Source organism: Rhinatrema bivittatum, chromosome 3 (genome assembly GCF_901001135.1).
Source record: "Rhinatrema bivittatum chromosome 3, aRhiBiv1.1, whole genome shotgun sequence".
NCBI lineage: Eukaryota > Metazoa > Chordata > Amphibia > Gymnophiona > Rhinatrematidae > Rhinatrema > Rhinatrema bivittatum.
Window position 1 is genome coordinate 180,155 of NC_042617.1, and position 20,844 is coordinate 200,998.

General features: G+C 47.3%; 1 protein-coding gene across 2 annotated transcripts in view; it reads left to right on the plus strand.

Annotated features, from left to right (window-relative positions):
- Window positions 1-20,844, plus strand: part of RPL7L1 (ribosomal protein L7 like 1) — a 97,841-nt gene that overhangs the window by 45,492 nt on the left and 31,505 nt on the right. For both annotated transcript variants that reach the window (XM_029592776.1, XM_029592777.1), the window contains exon 5: window positions 10,526-10,635. In XM_029592776.1, the coding sequence (XP_029448636.1) occupies window positions 10,526-10,635 (110 nt within the window). The remainder of the gene's footprint in view (window positions 1-10,525; window positions 10,636-20,844) is intronic.

Here is a 20,844-nt window from a genome sequence, read left to right on the forward strand (position 1 = left end):
TGTTGCTAAGCCCAGCTCCTCCCATTCAGAGGATGGATTAGCCACAGCCTTATCTGGAAGTACCCTGGATCTGAGTACCTCTGTACTGGGTAATCCATGGGAGAGGGACATTCAGCGGCACCTACCCCAGTTCCTCCTGGGCTAGGCATGCACCCGGCTGCCTTCTCTTTTGAAGAATTTTTCCAGGGCCTTCAAGACTCAGTGAGGTACAGTCTGCTACTTCACTTGCCTCTGTCTGGATGGAACCTTGGCTGGTAAGCCCTCCCTCTCCCAGTCCTATTGACAGACCTTGCAGCATGCCTCTCCTCACCAAGAGGATCCCTGGCAGGGATTGCACGGATAAAGAGGAGGATACAGATTCCTTGGAAGATGGGGAAATTCCCCTGGTTTAGAACCGAATCGGACCATGTTACGTTTTTTTCATAGAGAGGAATTGCCAATGGAGGGAGGAGTGGCCTTAAAGGAGTCCATCCTTAAACAGGCCTTTGACGCAGGAGCAGTGACCTTACAGATTGCTTCTTGTTGTGCCCTGGAAGCTCGTTCGTGCCTACTTCTCTCTAAGGAGGTGGATGATTCGGGGATGATTTCCAGAGTGGTTATGGACCCCGCTGCCTTTTTAGTTGACGCTGGCTCGGATCTGTCCGTATTTCGGCCAGAGGAGTGGCCTCAGTGGTGGCGACCAGAAGACAGCTATGGCTGCAGAACTGGTCAGCAGGTGAAACCTCCAAGGCAAATCTTACAAGGATTTCCTTTAAAGGATCACTCCTTTTCGGAAGTGAATTGGAAAAGCTGGCCAGTAAATGGAGTGAATTTCCAGTTCCCTGGCTACTAGAAGATGAGAAAGCAGTACAGTGCCCCTTGCCTATTAGGGGTCTATCCAGGGGCTACCAATGCTTTTGCCCCTACAGAAATTTGACTTTTCAAAGGTCTCTGCCCTTTGGGAGGTCTCAGTCCTCTGGTTCAAGTTCGTCCTAAACCCCCCAGCAAGTGTCACAGGAGATAGATCTCCATATGGAATGGGCGGAAATAAATCTACAGATGATCTCAGCCTCCCACATCGCAGGAAAAGACAATGTCAGAGCAGACTTTCTAGGCAGGGAAAGTCTGGATCCAGGAGTGTGGGCGTTGTCAGCCAAAGTCTTTCAGCTGATAGTAGATCACTGGAGTCTCCCATCCATCAACCTGCTGGCCGCATCTCACAATAAGGTTCCCCGATTCTTCCGTCGCCGAAGAGATCAGTGGTCCCTGGGGATCTATGCTCTTTTCAGACCTGGTCAGAAGAAGAGTTGCTATACGCCTTCCCTCCATAGCCCCTCCTGGGCAGGGTCATTCGCAGAATCGAGCACCACAGGGGATTAATCCTACTTAGTAGCTCCAGATTAGCCCAGGTGTCCGTGGTATGCGGACATGTGGAGACCTCCCTGTGCCTTCCACCACACAGGTATCTGCTATAGCAGGGACCGGTCCTTCACGAGGATCTGACTCTATTCTGTCTTACGGTCTGGCCTTTGAGAAGGCTCGCCTGATGAAGTGAGCATATTCTGCGGCAGTAATTGCCACCTTACTCCGCAATCGGAAGTTCTCTACATCCCTAGCGTATGTGCAGGTCTGAAGAGTATTTGAGGTCCGGTGCGAGGACCGCCGTGCCCCCCCGCCCGGGCAGTCAAAATCCCACTAATTCTAGAATTTTTGCAGGACAGCTTGAATAAAGGTTTGACCCTTAACTCCTTGAAGGTCCAAGTAACAGCTCTGTCCTGTTTCAGGGGCGAGGTGAATGGAACCCGCCTGTCAACTCATCTGGACGTGGCCCATTTTCTGAAAGAGGTGAAGCCAGTTCTCTTGTGGAATCCTAATCTGGTATTAGAAGTTTTGGCAGGGCCCTCCTTTTGGCCGCTGCACAATCTTTCCTTGCATTTATTAACCTTGAAATTGGTGTTCTGGTGGCTATATACTCGGCACGTCGCATCTCTGAACTACAGGCATTGTTGTGTCGGGAACCGTTCCTCCTGATGACTCCAGAATCGTTACAGCTTCGTACCATTCCATCCTTCTTGCCCAAGGTAGTCTTGGAGTTTCATTTGAATCAGTTCATTTTGTTGCCATCCTTAGATAAGCAAAAGGACGTGGAAGCATACCGCCGCCTCTGTCATTTGAATGTCAGTAGACTTTTGGTGTTGTATCTGGAAGAAAGTGGGTAAACCAGCTTCACGGGCTACCATAGCTCGCTGGATTAAGGAGATGGTCATGGGAGCCTATGTGGAGGCAGGAAAGCCATTACCTTCTCGGGTTAAAGCTCATTCCACTAAGGCTCAGAAGCTAGACTGCTTTCTCCCGTCGATATCTGCTGAGCGGTGATGTGGTCCTCCTTGCATCCCACCCGAGAGGATTCAGCTTTTGCAAGGGCGGTGTTAACTGGACTGCAGGCAGCCTCCCACCCTGATCGGGAGTAGCTTTTGTACATCCTAAAGGTCTTAAGTCCATCTGACTGCATGCTAGGAAATGGAGAAATTACTTACCTGATAATTTTGTTTTCCTTAGTGTAGACAGATGGACTCAGCATCCCGCCCACGGCTGCCCAAGAACTGTGCCAGGGATTCGCTCATGGAGTGGATATCGATTGCAAGAGATTACGAGTAAACAGTCATCCAATCCCTAGATCCAGAGCATCTATATTCTTACTGGGGTTCAGTGTTTGTTGAGTGCATTTACTGTTATCCATTTTTAATCTTTTTTTTTTAATTTATTTATCAGATATTAACATTACAATCAAGAATACCTTGATAAACATATACATGGCCATTTGCAAATTTACATATTATGTATACCAATAAGAAATATATTGATACCATATTTATTCATTTGTTTATTTATTTTATTTAAGCAGTTTTATATACTGTTGTATGAAGGAATCCATCTCAACAGTTCACAAGATTCAAATATAATAAAAAACAAAAGAATAGTTAGAAGAATGAAACAATACATATTATAATATTATAGATATCTAAAAATTATAATCTAAAAGATATAAAAATTACCATCATTAGGAATAAAATGCTACCCTTAAAAAAAAATTAAGACAGTAAAGGATAAGTGTCCTCTATTCATCTGTATACGCTTGCCGGAATAACCAGGTTTTTAAATCCTTCCGAAATTGTTTTTCATCAAGTTGCACTCTCAAGTCTGGTGGTAATTTGTTCCAAAACTTCGGACTCTCAATTGATATGGTTCATTCTCTGACTTTGCACAAGTGGGCTGATTTAATATTTGGAATTGTAAGGAGTCCCTTATTGGATGATCTCAAATCTCATTGCGGGACATGCAATCTTATTGTCGCATTAAGCCAATCAGTTATATCTCCATATAGAATTTTGTGGATAATACAGAGCACCTTAAAGATTATTCTCTGTTCAATCAGTAACCAGTGTAACGTTTTCAGTACTGGAGTTATATTTTCTCTCCTTTTGGTACCTGTCAGTATACGTGCTGCCATATTTTGTAAGATCTGTAAAGGTCTAAGTCCGACTTTTGGTAGACCTAGGAACATTGCATTGCAGTAGTCCAATCCTGTGAATATCATTGACTGTAATACTAATCTAAAATTCTCTTGTGATAACAATGGTTTGAGTCGTTTCAGCATCATTAACTTCCCATATCCTTCTTTAACTATCTTTGAAATGTGTTTTTGGCAATTAAATTCTGTATTGATCTGGAAACCTAAATTTCTTGTTACATTTTCAAATTTCATATCCTTAATATCAGTGGTCAAGCTTAGTTTTTGTTCATCATAAAACCTTTTCCTATCTAAAATAATAAATGCAGTTTTATCAAGGTTTAAAATTAATTTCAATTGTCAGTACTTGTCTGATAATTTTTAAATACATTTTGATAAGTTTGATAGTCGCATCCACATCATTCTCAATCGGAAACAAAATCTGGATATCATCGGCATAAACAAAATATATCAGATTAAGACCTGCTAATAAATGGCACAGAGGCAGCAGATACACATTAAACAATGTTGCCGACAGCGCCGACCCCTGTTAGTTGAAAGCTCTCTGATATATTCTCATTTATTTTAACAGCGAATGTTCTATTTCTTAAAAAGGAACTAAACCATTTTAATGTTAGATCTGTCAAACCAATTTCCTCAAGTATAGTTAACAGTATCTTATGGTCTACCCTGTCGAACGCTGCCGATAGATCTAAGAGCGCAAGTATAAATCTCTTCCATAAACAAATCCTCTCAAAACCGTGTCATTTAAAGACAACAAAAGTGTCCCTGTACTATGGCTTCCTCGAAAGCCGTGCTGCGCAGGGAAGAGAATATTATTAAATTCTAGATGTTCTGTTAGTTGTTTGTTTACTACCTTTTCTATTAATTTGGCTATGAAAGGCAGGATTGAAATTGGTCTGTAGTTTTTAAAATTAGATGTATCAAGATGTATTTAGCTTCTAAATCCTCTATATAGGGGGGGATTCAAATGGAAACATTTTAAAAGCTTATTCCTCAAACATCATTCATAGAAAAAGAAAATACAGACAATCTTACTACCATTTTATAGAGCTATTCTAGTTATATTACTAAGGGTTTGCTTTTCCTGAATTCTGCTCTATATCTTTATCTGTAATAAACTTAATCAAGTGTGATGGCTGAAAACAACAATACTTAAGTCTGATAGCTTATACAACATTTGCATGGAAATTTTAATTTAAACAAAGCTCCCATTTGCAATAGCTTAGGTCTTAGATTAAGAAATTCTTTCCTTCTCCTTTGAGTGTCTTTAGTGACATCTGGAAATAATCTTACATTTAACTGACAGAATTTTTCTTTAATGTTTCTGAAAAATAACTTTTGGACCCACTCTTTATTAGAATTTAGTAAAAAGGAGTTAATCAAAGTGGCTGGTTGAACCATTTTCAAATTTGTGGATTCCAAACTTTCAGTAACATTTAATGGTATTATTGACTGAAATTCTTGTTCTTTCTCAGAAGTAATTTTCCAAGAAGGAATATAGTATATTTGAGTGAGAGGAGGCAGCGCTTGTTGTGGAATTTTCAAAAATTCTAAGGCAAATTTATTCCACATTTCTTTCGCTGATAAGGCTGGCAACTTCGTAAAGCTTACCAGCCTCAAATTCCTACTACAGACTTGGTTTTCAAGATTTTCCAGCTTTCTAGACAAATATTGATTTTCTTTTATCATCTCATTTTGATTAGTCTTTTTAATTCACTAGTAACATTCTCTATAGCCTGATCTCTCTTATCATCCAAAATTATCTTATTAGCCCTGGATTCCAGCTTTTCTATATTATTAACCAGAGGTTTCAATTGCAAAGTAACATTCTTATTTAAAACCACTAAGATTTCCCAGATAACTTCTAAGGAAATACAGGCGGTCTTACAGTCGGAAGTATTTCAACGACATCATAACCTAAGTTAACAGAAGTTTGAACAGTTTCCTGAGGCAGCACATATCTCTCTAACATTACCCTCTGAGATGCCAACCAGATTGGCCCCCTCTGCAACTGAAGTCAAAGTTGTTCCTAGGTCACCACCTAATTCGCTACTCTTTTCAGGAAGCTACGGAGTGTCCTTCTATGATTCCAGTCTAACCATCGCAGGATTCTCAGGGGTTGCTCTTTGATTCGGGGACAACAAGATCTCAGTGTCACGTAGGGATACCATGCCTTCCTGGAACCCTTCAAGCGACATTTCACCTGGAGTTGTGACTCCTCTTCTGATGTGGGCGTCCATTGGGCCCAACATCGGACTAGCTACAGTACCTTCCACTATTGGCTGAGTGAGGCATAACTTAAAATAAATCCAAGAAACAAAAGGTACCTAGCTGAGTTAGGTCGTCTTTTACTTGAATTCCCCCTGGTGGAGATGGGAAGAGTCCTAGAGCAGCTTAGATGTTTCAAAAAAACCAAAGCTGCGCGCACGGCGCAGGGAGGCAGTTTTTAAACCTCCTCCTGCGTTGCATGCTGGTAACGTCACTCGGGGGCGTGTCCTGTCCACTTCGTCAGCACTCCAGGAACACTCCAGCCCCGACAGGCCTCCAGTCTACTGCTACAGGCACGCACTCAGGACGCTCTCTCTCTCTCTCTCCCCTTCCTGGTCTCCTCTTAATCATATTTTAAATCAAGTTTTTTCAATAGTATGTCCACAGTGGCTTTTGAAGAGAATACTGAAGGGCTGAGGTCACTGCAGGGGTATCTAGGGTGATGTCAGCTTTGAAACCTGACTCTGTCTCCATCTGCTGGCAGAAGAGCATAACCCATTGGTCCTGAGTCCATCTGTCTACACTAAGGAAAACAAAATTATCAGGAAAGTAATTTCTCCATTCAATAACATCCCTAAACTATGTACTCTTAATTATTATGGATGTTTTATTGTACCCTTCCCTGAACTGTTGAAGAGTGGATAAGAAATCTTTTAAATAAACGAAGAACTTTCCTAGCCAACTGAAATTACAGAATACTCAACTAGACGCGATTCCAGATAATAAGCATTGCTTCTGTCTTGGAAGGGTTCAAAATAATTGATTTTTCTATGATCAGCTGCCACCCTCCTCAAGACAACTCTTGATCTGAGCTATTTCTTCCCCAATATTGGGGCCCAAAAGGGCATATATTTGTATATTATTGGCATAAATATGGAATACCACATTAAACTGAAGCAAAATAACTGTATCAGAAGCTGAATAAAAATATTAAGACAAGGCAAAAGACGTGAGTTTTGTGGGAATTCAGTGACCTGTGCTCATCTCATATCACCTCTTTCTTATGATATGACAAATGAGAACTACACAAAAATTGTCCCAGTAAAAGGATCTGGGGATAGACTAAATCAAGACAACATAATCAGGACTATAGGGACTTTGCATCTCTTAATCTTAATAGATCATCCATAAGGCCTACCAACAATATTTGTCCAATGACACATTCTAAAATCTGATTGTAAGGAGTCAAGAATATTCCCAATGGTCACAAATTCTTCAAGTTGCATTAAAACAACTTGTTCAATTATTTTAGTTAAAGATGAGAAATTAGAAATGGGATGGAAGTTCTTCACCAAGAAAAGATCCAAGGAGGATTTTTTTTGGGAGTGGCTTAATAGTGCACTTTAACTCCCTAGGAAGATAACCTTCAAATAAGGAGGTATTGCCAAGGGCAACAATAAAGGTAGCCAGACCCGATCTGGCAGTCTTAATCACATATACAAGTAGCATGTCCAGAGGTCATTTAGAGGAATTTATTTTAACCATCAACCTCTCAATTTCCTGACACTGAGGCAAACATATCCCAATTCTGAACACAAGGTTGTGAGGCCATTAATTCCTCTAACAACGCCTCATCACCAATCCCACATCCAACTCAACTGCAGGATCACCAAACACTACCCTCCTCCCCTCTACCAACTACCCTCAAATAATACATTTTAGTTATTTATATTTTTATATTCCGCTTTTTGGATCTTCAAAGGTGCATCAGAGCAGATTACATTCAGGTACTATAGATATTTCCCTATCTCCACAGGGCTTACAGTCTCTCTAAAATAAAAAGCTAACCTCTCACAGTTGTCTTTAGTTCCAGCTGCTTAGCTTCTTTTGATCTCAACAGTCCATTAACCAACCAAAACAATTCTTTAGAGGGATTCACCGTACCAGAAACTTGTGCTGAAAAGAAAGAGCTAAGATATTTTTTGTTTTATCAATTTCCAAATATAGCTTAAGGTGCAAATTAAATTACTGTTGCTCGTGTTCACTACTCAGTTTTCACTAATGCCATTCAAATGATCTTAACTCCTCTGTGAACTATAGGGGTTTATTATGAGGTCTTAGTTAACAAATATAAAGGTGCTACACTATCCGCCATGCTGGCCATTTCCAAATACCACTGACTGGTCAATTGAACTACATCCTCATCTCCATCCTCAAACTGGCAAAGAGCATGCATTTAAAAACTCGTCCACAGGTATCCAAGCAAAATTTCTTAGATTTGTTTTCTTGTTTGCCGATGACAACCCCACAAAAGTTATCAATGAATGGTCTGACCAAGAGATTGGCAAAATCCTAATTTCATTAATCCAATGAATTAAATACAACCCTGAACGGCAAAACAGTAAATCTAAAGTATGTGTCGTCCCCCCCCCCCCCCCCCCCCCCCCATTCAATCAATGTAAGCCCATGGTCCCCACATATCCTGTCATTTTAGTAGCTACTAAGAGTGTGCATTTTCAGTGTGTTCATATTAGTTGTCAATAAAAGGCCTTCCGTGGCCCTTCAAGCACCCTCTCGCTCTGCCAGTTGAACCCAGGATCTCCCCAGACCCTTTGACCCCCAGTTTGGCCACTAAAATTAAAATGAACCTGGTGCCTGGGCCTATCCAGCTGGGCCTCAGTAGGCAACTCCTGTTAAAATCTGCCAGGGACCTTCCTTCTGGTCCCCATTTACCCCTTCCCACCTGAACTGAAAAAATTCTTAAGGACAAAAGCAAAGCCCACTTACTTGTGCCTCAGCTCCGGGAGCTTTAAAAATGGTGCCAGAGTGATGTCCAGGGAGGGAGGGCCCCGCAGTTTTTAACAGCGAGGAGATGGGTCCATTGAGGCCCAGAAGGCTAGGCCTGGGCCACAGGCTTGCTTTAATTTTAGTGGCTGGAGTGGGAGTCAGGGGCCTGGGAGGAGCCAGCCAGCCAGGCAGGCCTGGGCCCATATTAAATATTGGCAGGGTGGGAGGGTTCACCTCTTATCCCAGGTTTTCTCTGTTGCCATTTCTGGTGAGCAGGTGCAAAGGCTGCACTTCTAGTCCCTGGGCCAGTTAAAAATGCTGCAGGGGAGTTGGGCTGGCTCTTGTCCCAGCTGATGTTATAAGTAGGAAGGTTTTCACCCTATAGGGAGAAGGAAGAGGAATAGTTTCACAGTGCCTGAAGCACAAGCTGTATCTGTTGGTAATTCAGGTGAGCAGATGGGTCAGAAGTGCAGTGCTCTGTTATCAAGGACTTTCCTACGTTTCTCAGTGTGTGTATGTGAATTTATTTGGAATGGTAAAGTATGGATAAGTGTTTAATGTTAGAGTTCTGGGTTTTTTTCACTAAATTCATTTTGATATGTTTTCTGTGTGACCCTTTTCTTCTGAGGGGTATTTACCTTCAAGGGCACACAAAACATTTTGCTTCTCAGGGCTATCATCCTTTGCCACAAGTCCCCTCCAGTTTTATTACCCCCCTTTTTTTTGGTGGGAAAGCAAGTGCTTGTGGCCCAGGCGGTGGGTAACCCTTTCTTGTGTACAGCTCTTCTGCCTGGTGCTGGAAGGGACAAAGACTGCACAGCACAGGCCTGGGTGTTCAATAAACAATTACTGATTTCTTTAAAAAGTAATCCATGTCCAGGTGAGATAAATGGATGTACAGCGGCGTGCCAGTGCCTCTGGGTCCTGGGGATGGCTGACTCTCTACAATGCTCTGGAAGGATCCTATCCTGTGGGAGGGAATCCCCTTAAAGGTTGTTGCAGTCCTACCTGAATCCAGCTGTCTTCACATCATTACCCAGCCATCTGCCTGGCTCCCAAGAGGCGGGAGGTCCTGTCTAGCGTCGTCTTTACTGATCTTTTACTTCTGATGGGAGCCTGACACTTTGCCCTGGGCTCCAGGACTGAGAGGAGGGAGGACAAAAAAACCCCTCTCCTCTACCAAAAATGGAATAATTCACTAAGTGTTCAAATACCTTCTGCAGTGCCACCATCCTGCTGCTCCTTTCTGGCTGCCGAAGCATAATAAACAGGGCTAAGGGACCTGGCATCTGGATGCGGGAGGGGGCAAGCTTTACCCAAAGCTGCTGCCCAGGCAAAATAATCCTTAACACATTCAAAATCCTAACAAAGTCTCTTGCTTTACCTGTATTGTGTGTGCACAGGAAGGTTTATCCCAGAGGTATACTGCGTGAGGCTGTAGGTCTCTCCAAGAAGAACCCACTCTACCTAGGGCTCCTCACTTCCCAAACTCTGAACTCAAATACCACCCTGAATCCAGCCCTAGTACCTAGTTTTAAGCAGGGGCCACCCACTCAGCTACCAAATGGTGTTCCCTCTAGCTGGTGGTTATCTATAGGAGCTAGGTGACATCTAGTGGCCAACCCATAGGGGTGCCACATCTGACTACCTCTTCTTTCATTCTGCCTTTCTATACATGATTGTATTTTACATATCAGTTCTGACTTTATGCAGGAAAACCATCCTGAGACCCCCTAAAGGGTTCCATATTATTCCCAGTGCACAGGCTGTGTAATTATTACTCTGTGTCATGAGAGCCTGATAAGATTTACCTCCCCATGTAAAGCCTTCTCCTTAGGTCCTATGAAAGCTAACCCTCGCTACTCGCTAATCCCCTTCTTTTTCATTCATACCTGGCTGACACTTGTAGCATTGTGAGGTTTTAACGCCTTATTGATTTGTTGTGGTGGGATGGACAATTAAACCATCTTCTGGCTGATGGAGTATTTCTGAAGTGATTTCTTACTGTCTTTACAGATATCCAAATTTGAAATCCATCCGAGAGCTGATCCTGAAACGTGGACAAGCAACGGTCAACCGAAAGACAGTTCCCTTAACAGACAACACATTGATAGAGGAATATCTAGGTACTATTCTTAACCATTTTTATAGCACTACAAGACGCATTCGGCTCTGTCCAAATACACACGAGACAGTCAAGCAAAACATACGGTTCAAATAATAGACCTTAGGAATTTTATTTATTACAGCACATGGTTAAAACTAACAAGGCTATAATCAGGAGAACAAGGGTTAAGATTTAAAAGCAGCCTCAAAGGTGGGTTTTTAAGCTGGATTTGAATAAGGCAGAGGGAGAACATGATGCTCCCACTCAGGAAGTCTGTTCAGGCATAAGGGGCACAGAGTCTAGAGTTTGTGATGGAAGAGAAGGGTTTAGATGGGTGATCTGTCCTATGAAGGGTGTGCACAGGAGAGTAGAGGGAGAGGCACTGATTTGCTGAAAAATGAATGTAATTGAAGGTGAGTAAGAAAAGCTTGAACTGTATGTGGAAATGAATAGAGAGCCATTTTAGTGACGTGAGAAGAAGGGTTATGTGGGTATAGCAACACTGGCAAAAGATAATTTCTGTAACTGAATTTTGAATAGATTGTATTTAGTGAGAGACCTGGGAAGCATAGGTTATAGTAGTCTAAACGAGGAGCAAGAGTGAATAAAAGTTTTTTGATAGTGTGTTCAGAAAGGGAAGAAGATATTTTGGTGATATAGAGAAAGAAACTACTTTTAGCAGTGTTTTGAATGGGTAGAGAAGGAGAGAGGAGACTTAAGATGACCCTAACATTACAGATTGAGGGCAGTGGAAGGATAACTGTTATCCACAGAAATAGAGAAGAAGCAAGTGGGTTTGGTGAAGAGAGAAACGTAACATGACCAAGACAGCACTTCCCTGTACTACCAGATGAGCCCAGACTCCTGGGGTTTTGCCTCCGCACCAGCAGATGGAGACAGAGCAAAACTTGACAGGCTCTGCCATAAATACCAGGGTGCCACCCACAGCCTGCCAGTATTACTCTGTCTCCAGCAGATGGTTCGGGTGCATCTCCCACAGTCTGAATCAATTTAAAAATGGAGAAAAGGGGTGTTTAGTTTAGTCAGGTTTTTTTGTGTGGATTGTTTCTTTCGATTAAGTTTAAAAAAAAAAAAAAAAGAATAGACTTCAGGAGGAAGCTGTTGATAGAGCCGGTCCTTCGCTCACAGGGGGTTGTCAGGTCCTGAGGGGACCATCCCCCCTGGTTGAGCAGTAGCTGGGGCTAAGGGTTGAGGACCCTGTGCTAGTGTGCAGCCCAGCCAGGGTGATACCGGGGAGCCTGGCTCACTCACCCCAACTGGACTGCTTCAGGACCCGACGAGGGACAGCTCCAGGTACAAAAAAAAAAAAAGGGACGGAGCGTTTTTCTTATTTCAGTCGGGCGGCGTCTCTGTCTCTCTCTGCTCAGTGCGGTGGCGGCTGTCGTCTTCGGCGTCTTTGCCCTCCCTCCCCCCTTCTTTGTCGCGGTTTGTGCACGGGTGCTTTTCGTGGTGCCAAGCATGCCACGTGATGCGGATGGCGCACGCCTCTCCCAGGATGGGCTGTGCTCAGCCTGCATCCCGGGAGACTAGGGTACCTCAGTTTCACTTCAGGGGGGTGGTTGTGCGGCGGCAGACGCTCGCAGTCGGGGAGCCCCTCGCAGTCCCCCTCAAACAGTTTTAAAAAATCACGGGAAAGTCGGCCATCTTGCCGCCGGCTCCTCTTGCGTCGGTGACCGTAGCCCTGGGATTTCCCGCCCTCGCTCTTCCCACAGTGGCCAACCCCACGGCCTGTTTCTCCAGCGGGGGCATCGGGGGGGGGGGCACGAATTCGGAGGGGTCTGATACTTCTTTTTCTTCTGGATTTATATTGGCCATGCATAGAGCCTTTAAGCCCTGCAAAGCCCACAAGAGGCACTCTTCCCAGTAGGGGGGCCCTTAGGGGTCACTCTCCGCAGATAAGCCTCGTCCTCGGTCGGGAGCTCGGAGGGGCGGCCCAAATCTAAACGCCCATTGAGAGCCCTTCCGCCTAGAGTGGACACGGAGTCCTCCCCCGAATCCTTGGATCAGGAACTTCCTGAAGAGCCCTCTCCGCCCCCGAGGGGGGGCTGAGGCAGATGACACGCCGACACAGGGAGTGGCAAGACAGAGCCAGGCCTCGGAGGGAGATGACCCGAGGATAATCCGCCTTTTTCGAAGGGATGAGCTGGCTCCGCTGATTCCCGCCATTCTGGAGGAGTTAGGGATCGCTACAAACACACCCAAGAAGTCTTGGCTTGGATCCATGATCCGGTGTTTAGGGCTAGAGTGGCCCTCCTACTACATTCCCTTTTCACTTCTCTGTGTCGGATCTTCTCTTTTGAGAATGGGATACTCCAGACCTAGGGCTCAAGGTCATGAAGGCTAGGAGATAGCTCTATCCCTCTGGCAAGGGATAGAGCTCTGCAGGACCTCTGGAGGTCCTGCGGGTACCGAAGGTGGATGCCGCAGTCTCAGCGGTCACAAAGAGGACGACCATCCTGGTCACGGGAACCATTGATGTTGAAGGACCTGCAGGATCGCAAGTTGAAGATTCAGCTGAAGAAGATTTTCGAGGTCTCCGCCTCTGGGGGCTCGGGCAGCTATTTGCAGTAATTTTGCGTTAACGGGCCGTCTTCGGTGGGGTGCAACAACTGCTTGCCAACGAGGGTCTATCCGAGGAAGAAGCCAGGCAGGCTGGTCGCCTCGAGGCGGTCAATGGCTTAATAGTGCGGATGCCCTGTATGACCACCTTAGGACTTCGGCCCGCTCCATGTTTCGGGCCGTATCAGCCAGGCGACTCTTGTGGTTACGGAACTGGTCTGCGGATGGGGTCTCCAAGTCACGCCTGGGTTCCTTGCCCTTTAAGGGTAAGCTTCTCTTCAGGAAGGAATTGGAAGACATGATACAATTGCTGGGCGAAAATAAAGGCTACCGACTCCCGGAGGACAGGCCGCATTCCAAGGGGGCTTCTCCTCCAGACCCAGGTTTTGGGGAAACCATAAGGCTCGTGTTCCTCGCTCAAGTACCCCTTCATCCTCCTTTCGTTCCGGAGGGGGTAGGCAGCAGTCCCAGTTCTTTTGAGGGAGATGTTTTGGTAGACCTGTGTCCACCCCCTCGTCTTCCGGCGGTAAGTCGGCACAATGATGTCCCGCCGGTCCATCCCTCTGTACTGAAAGTAGGGGGCCGACTGGCTCTCTTTTATGAGGTATGGACCAAAATTACAACAACCCAGTGGGTACTCTCTGTGATAAAACACGGCTATGCTATAGATTTTGCTCGCCTCTCCAATCCGAGATTTTTCCCTTCCCCGTGCGGTCACACGGAGAAGCAGCAAGCGGTTCAGCAGACTTTGCTCCGATTGTCGCATCTGGGGGCAGTTGTTCCAGTTCCCACCTTGGAGCAACGAAGAGGACACTACTCCATATACTTCGTCGTTCCAAAGAAAGACGGGTTGGGACTATTTGCAGCTGATAGGTTCCATGGCATCGACACTGGAATTGGTACTGTGGGTTCGCGCACATACGACCGTTACAATCGGCGTTGCTTTCCTGTTGGAGCCCGGTATCCGAGCAGTTCCATCTCCCGTTACTCCTAACGGAGGTGGCCCGGTCCAGTCTGGGATGGTGGTTGCATTCGGACAATCTCCTCCGGTGGGGGTCTCGCATGTGGCACTAGAATGGACGGTAGGCACCATGGATGTGAGCCTCTCTGGTTGGGGAGCGGTCTGTCTGCGGAAGTCCGTACAGGGCCTCTGGTCCACGCTCGAATCTTGCTGGTCAATCAGTTGCTTAGAGACCAGGGTGGTGCGTCTGGCACTCCAGGCCGTCCTGCCCCTGATTCAGGGAAAGTCGGTCAGAGTGTTGTCTGACAATGCGACAACAGTAACCTATATCAGTCGTCAGGGGGGGACTCTGAGTCGCCCGGTGGCATTAGAAGCTCGACTGTTGATCCAGTGGGCAGAGCGGCACCTTCTCAGCATTGCCGCGTCTCACGTAGCAGGGGTAGACAACGTTCACGCAGACTTTTTGAGTCTGCATCAGCTCGACCCCGGAGAATGGAAGCTCGCGGACAGGGCGTTCCAACTAATCTGCGACAGATGGGGACAACCGGCCATGGATTTGATGGTGACCTTTCAGAATGCCAAGGCTCCACGCTTCTTCGCCCGCTGCAGGGAACCGGGGGTGGAGAGGGTGGACGCCTTGGCTTTACCCTGGCCGACGTCGATCCGTCTATGTTTTTCCCCCTGGCCTCTAATCGGCAAGGTCCTTGGTCGGATAGAGAGTCACCCTGCAGAGGTGATTCTGGTGGCCCCAGAGTGGCCTCGGAAGCCTTGGTTTGCAGACTTTCTCAGTCTGGCCTTGGAGGAACCATTGCGTCATCCGGCATTACCGAATCTTCTTCATCAGGGGCCTGTCTGTTTCGATCAGGTAGATCGCTTCTGTCTAGCGGCCTGGCGTTTGAGAGGCGCTGTTTAAGAGGTAAAGGTTATTCTGATGCAGTGGTCTCCACTCTTCTGCGGTCGCGCAAGACCTCGACTTCCTTATCATATGTGCGTGTCTGGAAGGTTTTCGAATCTTGGTGTTTAGTTCGGGCAATCCAGCCCACTAGGGCGTCCGTATCGGAGATTGTAGCCTTTCTTCAAGACGGCTTGGCCAAGGGCCTGTCCTGTAGTTCATTGAGTGTGGAAGTGGCAGCCCTAGGTTGCTTACGTGGTTCGGTGGACGGTGGGACGCTGGCGTCACACCCAGACGTTGCATGGTTTCTCAAGGGGGCAAGGCATTTACGTCCACTGCTGCTTGTTCCCTGTCCTTCCTGGAACTTAAATGTGGTGTTAAGGGCCTTGTGTGGCTCACCGTTCGAACCACTGAAGAGGGCAACTCTGAAGGACCTCATGTTGAAGGTCAACGTTTTGGTGGCGATCACTTCGGCTTTGTGTGTATCGGAACTTCAAGCGTTGTCCTGTAGGGAACCATTTCTTGCGAATTTCTGAGTCCGGAATTAGTCTCCGGACGGTTCCCTCCTTTCTACCGAAAGTAGTTTCTTCTTTTCATTTGAACCAGTCAGTGGAGCTTCCAGCGTTTGCGCAGCTCGACAGGTCGGATCCTTCTTCCAAGGACTTGAAGAAACTGGATGTGCGTAGGGTTCTTCTGTGCTATCTAGAGGTCACTAATGCTTTCTGGGTTTCGGATCATCTTTGTCCTCTGGAAGGGTCCCAAAAGGGTAATATGGCGTCCAAGGCTTCCATCTCGCGTTGGTTGAAGGAGGCCATTAATTCCACATACCTTTTAGGTGGTCGGCCCTTGCCTTTGGGACTGAAGACGCATTCTACGTGTTCCCAGGCGACCTCCTGGGTGGAGTGTCACCAGATTTCTCCACAAGAGATCTGCAGAGCAGCGACTTGGAAATCGTTGCATACATTCACACGTCATTATCGACTGGATGTTCAGGACTCCAGGGAGGGAAATTTCGGAGCAGGTGTGCTGCGAGCGGGCCTCTCCGGGTCCCATCCCAAGTAGTAGGAGCTCTGGTACATCCCAGGAGTCTGGACTGATCCGGTACGTACAGGGAAAAGAAAATTAGGTCTTACCTTTGATAATTTTCGTTCCTATAGTACCAAGGATCAGTCCAGAGTCCCGCCCACTTCTGCATTGAGTCGGAGAGTCCGCTGTTCTTACAATTTGCCCACTTTTTTTCTTGGGCCGGGAAGATTATTGTTCCTGTCTGTTTTCGGGTTAGGTTCCTTGTTGGGTGTAGTGACCCTAGGGTTCCCCCGTTGTATATAGTTAGTTTACAGCTGGGGATTATTCTGCTTTGACATTGCGTAATACTGGCAGGCTGTGGATGGCACCCAGGTATTTATGACAGAGCCTGTCAAGTTTTGCTCTGTCTCCATCTGCTGGTGCGGAGGCATAACCCAGGAGTCTGGACTGATCCTTGGTACTACAGGAACGAAAAGTATCGAAGGTAAGACCTAATTTTCTTTTCTTAAGGTGTTATTCAGACATGTAGGCAGCAGTAGGTCGATCTGAGAGTTGTCAGCATAACAGTGGTGCTGAAAGCTATGGGAGTAGATCAAAGCATCAAGGAAACAAGTATCCAGAAAAGAGAGGAGGGCCCAGGACAGAGCCCTGAGGTGCACCAATCGATAATGGTATATTTCCTAGCGTGTAGTCAGATGGACTCAGGACGAATGGGTTATATGCTCCCCTGCTAGCAGATGGAGATGTAGTCAGGTTTCAAAGCTGACATCACCCTAGATAGACCCCTGCAGTGACCTCAGCCATTCAGTATCTCTCCGCTTCCTAGCAGATGTGGATTGTCTTCCCTATCAGGGACGCAGTACTCTTCAGAAGAGGAAATTTTACCTTTAAATTGGAGAAAGATTAAGCCCTGCTCTCCTGCAGTGATACCTAATGGTTCCTCCCCCAGTTGAGAATTCCTCAGGCGATTTTCGAGATCTCTCAGAAGTGTGCCTTGGTCTAGTAGCCGGTTCCCGGCATGGACTTTGCTTAAGCAGCTGAAAGGCAGCGGGTGCAGGAAACCGAGCACGGCAGGGACAGTCTATGCCCTCTCTCCCTGCAGCCAGAGATTGTCTCTGTACTCGGCCGGTAAGCACTGAGCCCAGGTAAGTAAAAGAACTCCTCTGAGACGAGGAAGGGCTCTGGTAAGTAGTCTTCGGTCTCTTGCTTGGCATGCGGTACCAATGACGTTCCCGATCCTGTTGGGGCAAAGGAAGGGGATTTCTGAGCAGATTGAGCAGTCCTCCGGTGGGCTAGGCCCCGCTTCATGCTCAGTGAGGCACTCCACATACAGGCCACAGCGGCTCGGTTTTGTGTGGCGCCATTTTCCCCCATAGACAGTCAGTACGCACGGTGCGAGCCGGCTCTACTGCGCGCTTAAGTATGTGCCCATCTGTGCGCATAACCACAAGCATACCTACACCTATAAGTACACGCATACATTTGCGCACATCCGGTTGTTTATACTTACGCTCGTCAGGGCATAAATGTGTACGTTCGAGTTTAAGCGCTAGCCGACTGAACGCACAAGCTGCACTGAACTATGGCTCCTGCAGCAAAGAAGCCCAAGCGACACTTTCTTTGTGCTGCCTGCCATATTAGGGCTGCACAGTCTCACCTTGAATCCTTTCTGTGTCAGCACTGTGAAGAGGCCCTGGGAGAGCTGGACTCTCAGAACTTCTCCAAGTCCGGCCCCTCCCAGTTGGAGGATGGGTCAGCCATGACCTTATCCAGTAGTACCCCGGATTTGAACAATCCCGGGACTGCGTGTCCTCAGGAGAGGGTAGTTCAGCAGCGCCTCCCCCTGTTCCTCCTGGCCTAGGCATGGACCTGGCAACCTTCTCTTGATGGAATTCTTTCAAGGCCTTCAAGCCTTTCTTCAGGCACAGTCAGTTGCTGCCCCTGCCCGGATTGAGCTCCATCTGGGAAGGCCTTGTACTCCCAGCCCTATTATCATGCCTTGCCTCACCAAGGGTATCCCTGACGGGGACGAAGCCACCAAGGACAACGTAGGGGATGCAGGCTCATTGAAGGATGGGGAAATCCCTCCAGGCTTGGAACTATACCGGACAATGTTATGGTTTTTCTGCAGAGAAGAATTGCCAGCACTGGTTTCCCAGACCCTGAAGACTCAGGGAGATCCTGGCATGGACCCTATGTTGGAGCCAAAGAAGAACCCCATCCTGGTGTCTCTACGGAAAGCCTCTTATTTCCCAATGCTGGAAGCCATCCAGGAGTTAATTGACCTGGAATGGAATGCCCTGGAAGCCAGCTTTAAATGAGGCCGGGCATTGAAGGCCCTGTACCCTCTGGATCCAGAGGCCAAAGACCGCCTGCATTTCCGGAAAGTGGACGCCCTATCTGCATGATTTCGAAGCAAACAACTATCCCAGTAGAGGAAAGAGCGGCCTTGAAGGATACACATGATAGGTGACTGGAGTCCATCCTTAACAAGCCTTTGACATGACAGCAGTGACACTGTAGATCGCTTCCTGTTGTGCCCCGGTGGCTCGCTTGTGTCTGCTTCTCTTGAAAGAGGCAGGTAGCTCAGGAACGCATTCCAGAGAGGCGATGGAGCCCGCCACAACATTCCTAGCGGATGCAAGCTCTGATCTAATGTGTACCTTGGCCAGAGGGGTAGCCTCAGTGGTGGCGGCCATACGACAGCTATGGCTACGTAATTGGTCAGCGGACAAGAACCTCTAAGGCAAACCTCACAAAGATGCCCTTTAAGGGATCCCTCTTATTCGAAAGCGAATAGGAAAAGCTAACCAATAAGTGGGGGGAATCTCCCGTGCCTCGGCTACCGGAAGATAAGAAAAAGTGGTCACAGCGGGGCTCCCAGCGCTTCCGGCCCTACAGAAACTCGTCATTTTAGATATCTCGGGCCTCAGGAAGGTCTCAGTCCTTTCAGAGCCGACAACCAAAAAGAGAAACTGGTCTGGGCTCAGGTTTGACCCAAACTTCCCAATGAAGTTTGGCCGACCCATCCACGGGACGAGGGGTTAGGGGGCCGATTATCCCTCTTCTTCTATCAGCGGTGGGTCAAGATCACGTCAGACAAATAGGTACTGGACATCATACGAGAAGGATACACTCTGGAATTTTGCAGCATCCCTCGTGACATGTTCATGATGTCTCCTTGCCACTCCCAGCACAAGAAACTGGCAGTGGAATCTACGTTAATAAGGCTTCTCAGTTTGAGGGCTATAATTCCGGTACCTACACCCTAGGAAAATACGGAGCATTATTCCATCTAGTTCATCGTACCCAAGAAGGAGGGTTCCTTTCGCCCTATTCTGGACCTCGAGTGTCAATCGTCCTCTGCGGATAATTCACTTCCGTGTGGAAACTCTTTGCTCAATCATAATGGCCATACAACTGGGAGAGTTCTTAAACTCTAGGAGGCCTACATTCATATTCCAATCTGCCAGGACCACCAGCGTTTCCTACGCTTTGCGGTACTTGGTCGCCATTACCAGTTCCAGGAATTGCCCTTCAGTCTGGCTACTGTCCCCAGAACATTCTCCAAAATTATGGTGGTGATAGTGGAGGCGACAGGGATCCTGGTGCACCCTTACCTAGACGACTGGCTGATTCGGGCGAAGTCGTTGGAAGAGAGCCTCCGGGTGAGCAGCAGGGTCATGTCCCTGCTTCAGGAACTTAGCTGGGTTGTGAACATGGACAAGAGCAACCTCAAGCCCTCTCAGGCCTTAGAGTACCTGGGAGTCCGGTTCGACACCAAGTAGGACAGATGTTTCCTTCCCTCCCCCCCCCACCCCCCTTCCCACTCAAGGATAAGGAAGTTGATGTGCCCCAGGGTGTGGAGCTATCTCCAGATCCTCTGCCTGATGGCGTCAACCCTAGAGGTAGTGCCATGGCAAGGGCACACATGCAGCCACTCCAACACTCCCTGCTGTCAGGTTGGAACCCACTGTCGCAAGACTACTCTATTCGCATCCACCTACCGATGGAAGTATGTTCTCGGCTCCAGTGATGGCTACAGGAAGTTCATCTAAGCAAGGGTGTAAGCCTACCCCACCAAACTGGCTAGTTTTCACGACGAATGCGAGCCTCCGAGGGTGGGGAGCTCACTGTCAGGAATTGACAACCCAGGGGCGCTGGAACATAAACTCCCTGGAAGCCCGAGCTGTCAGATTAGTGTGCCTACAATTCAGCCACAGACTCCAGAGCCAGGTGGTCCGGTCCATGTGATGTCTGACAACGCAACAAAGGTAGCAGACAACAACCACCAGAGAGGAATCAAAAGCCACCAAGTGTCTCTGGAAATGGGCTGCCTTTTGGAATGGGCGGAGTTAAATCTACAAGGGATATCTGCCTCCCACATCGCAGGAAAACAACGTCAGAACAGATTTTCTCAGCAGGGAAAGTCTCTGGATCCAGGAGAATGGGCGTTGTCAACCAGAACCTTCCAGCTCCTGTTAGATCACTGGGGCCACCCATTCATTGACCTGGCCACATCCCACAATGGGAAAGTTCCTAGATTCTTCAGTTGCAGAAGAGATCAGCGCTCCCAAGGGATTGACCTGGCCAGAGGAGGACTTATTGAACGCCTTCCCACAATGGCCTCTGCTGGGCATGATCATTCGCAAGATCGAGCACCTCAGAGGCTTGGCCCAGATGCCCATGGTATGCAGACATGTGGAGGCTTCTGGTGGAGAACCGCCTATACCTCCCTCCACACAGGGACCTTCAACAAGGTCCAATCC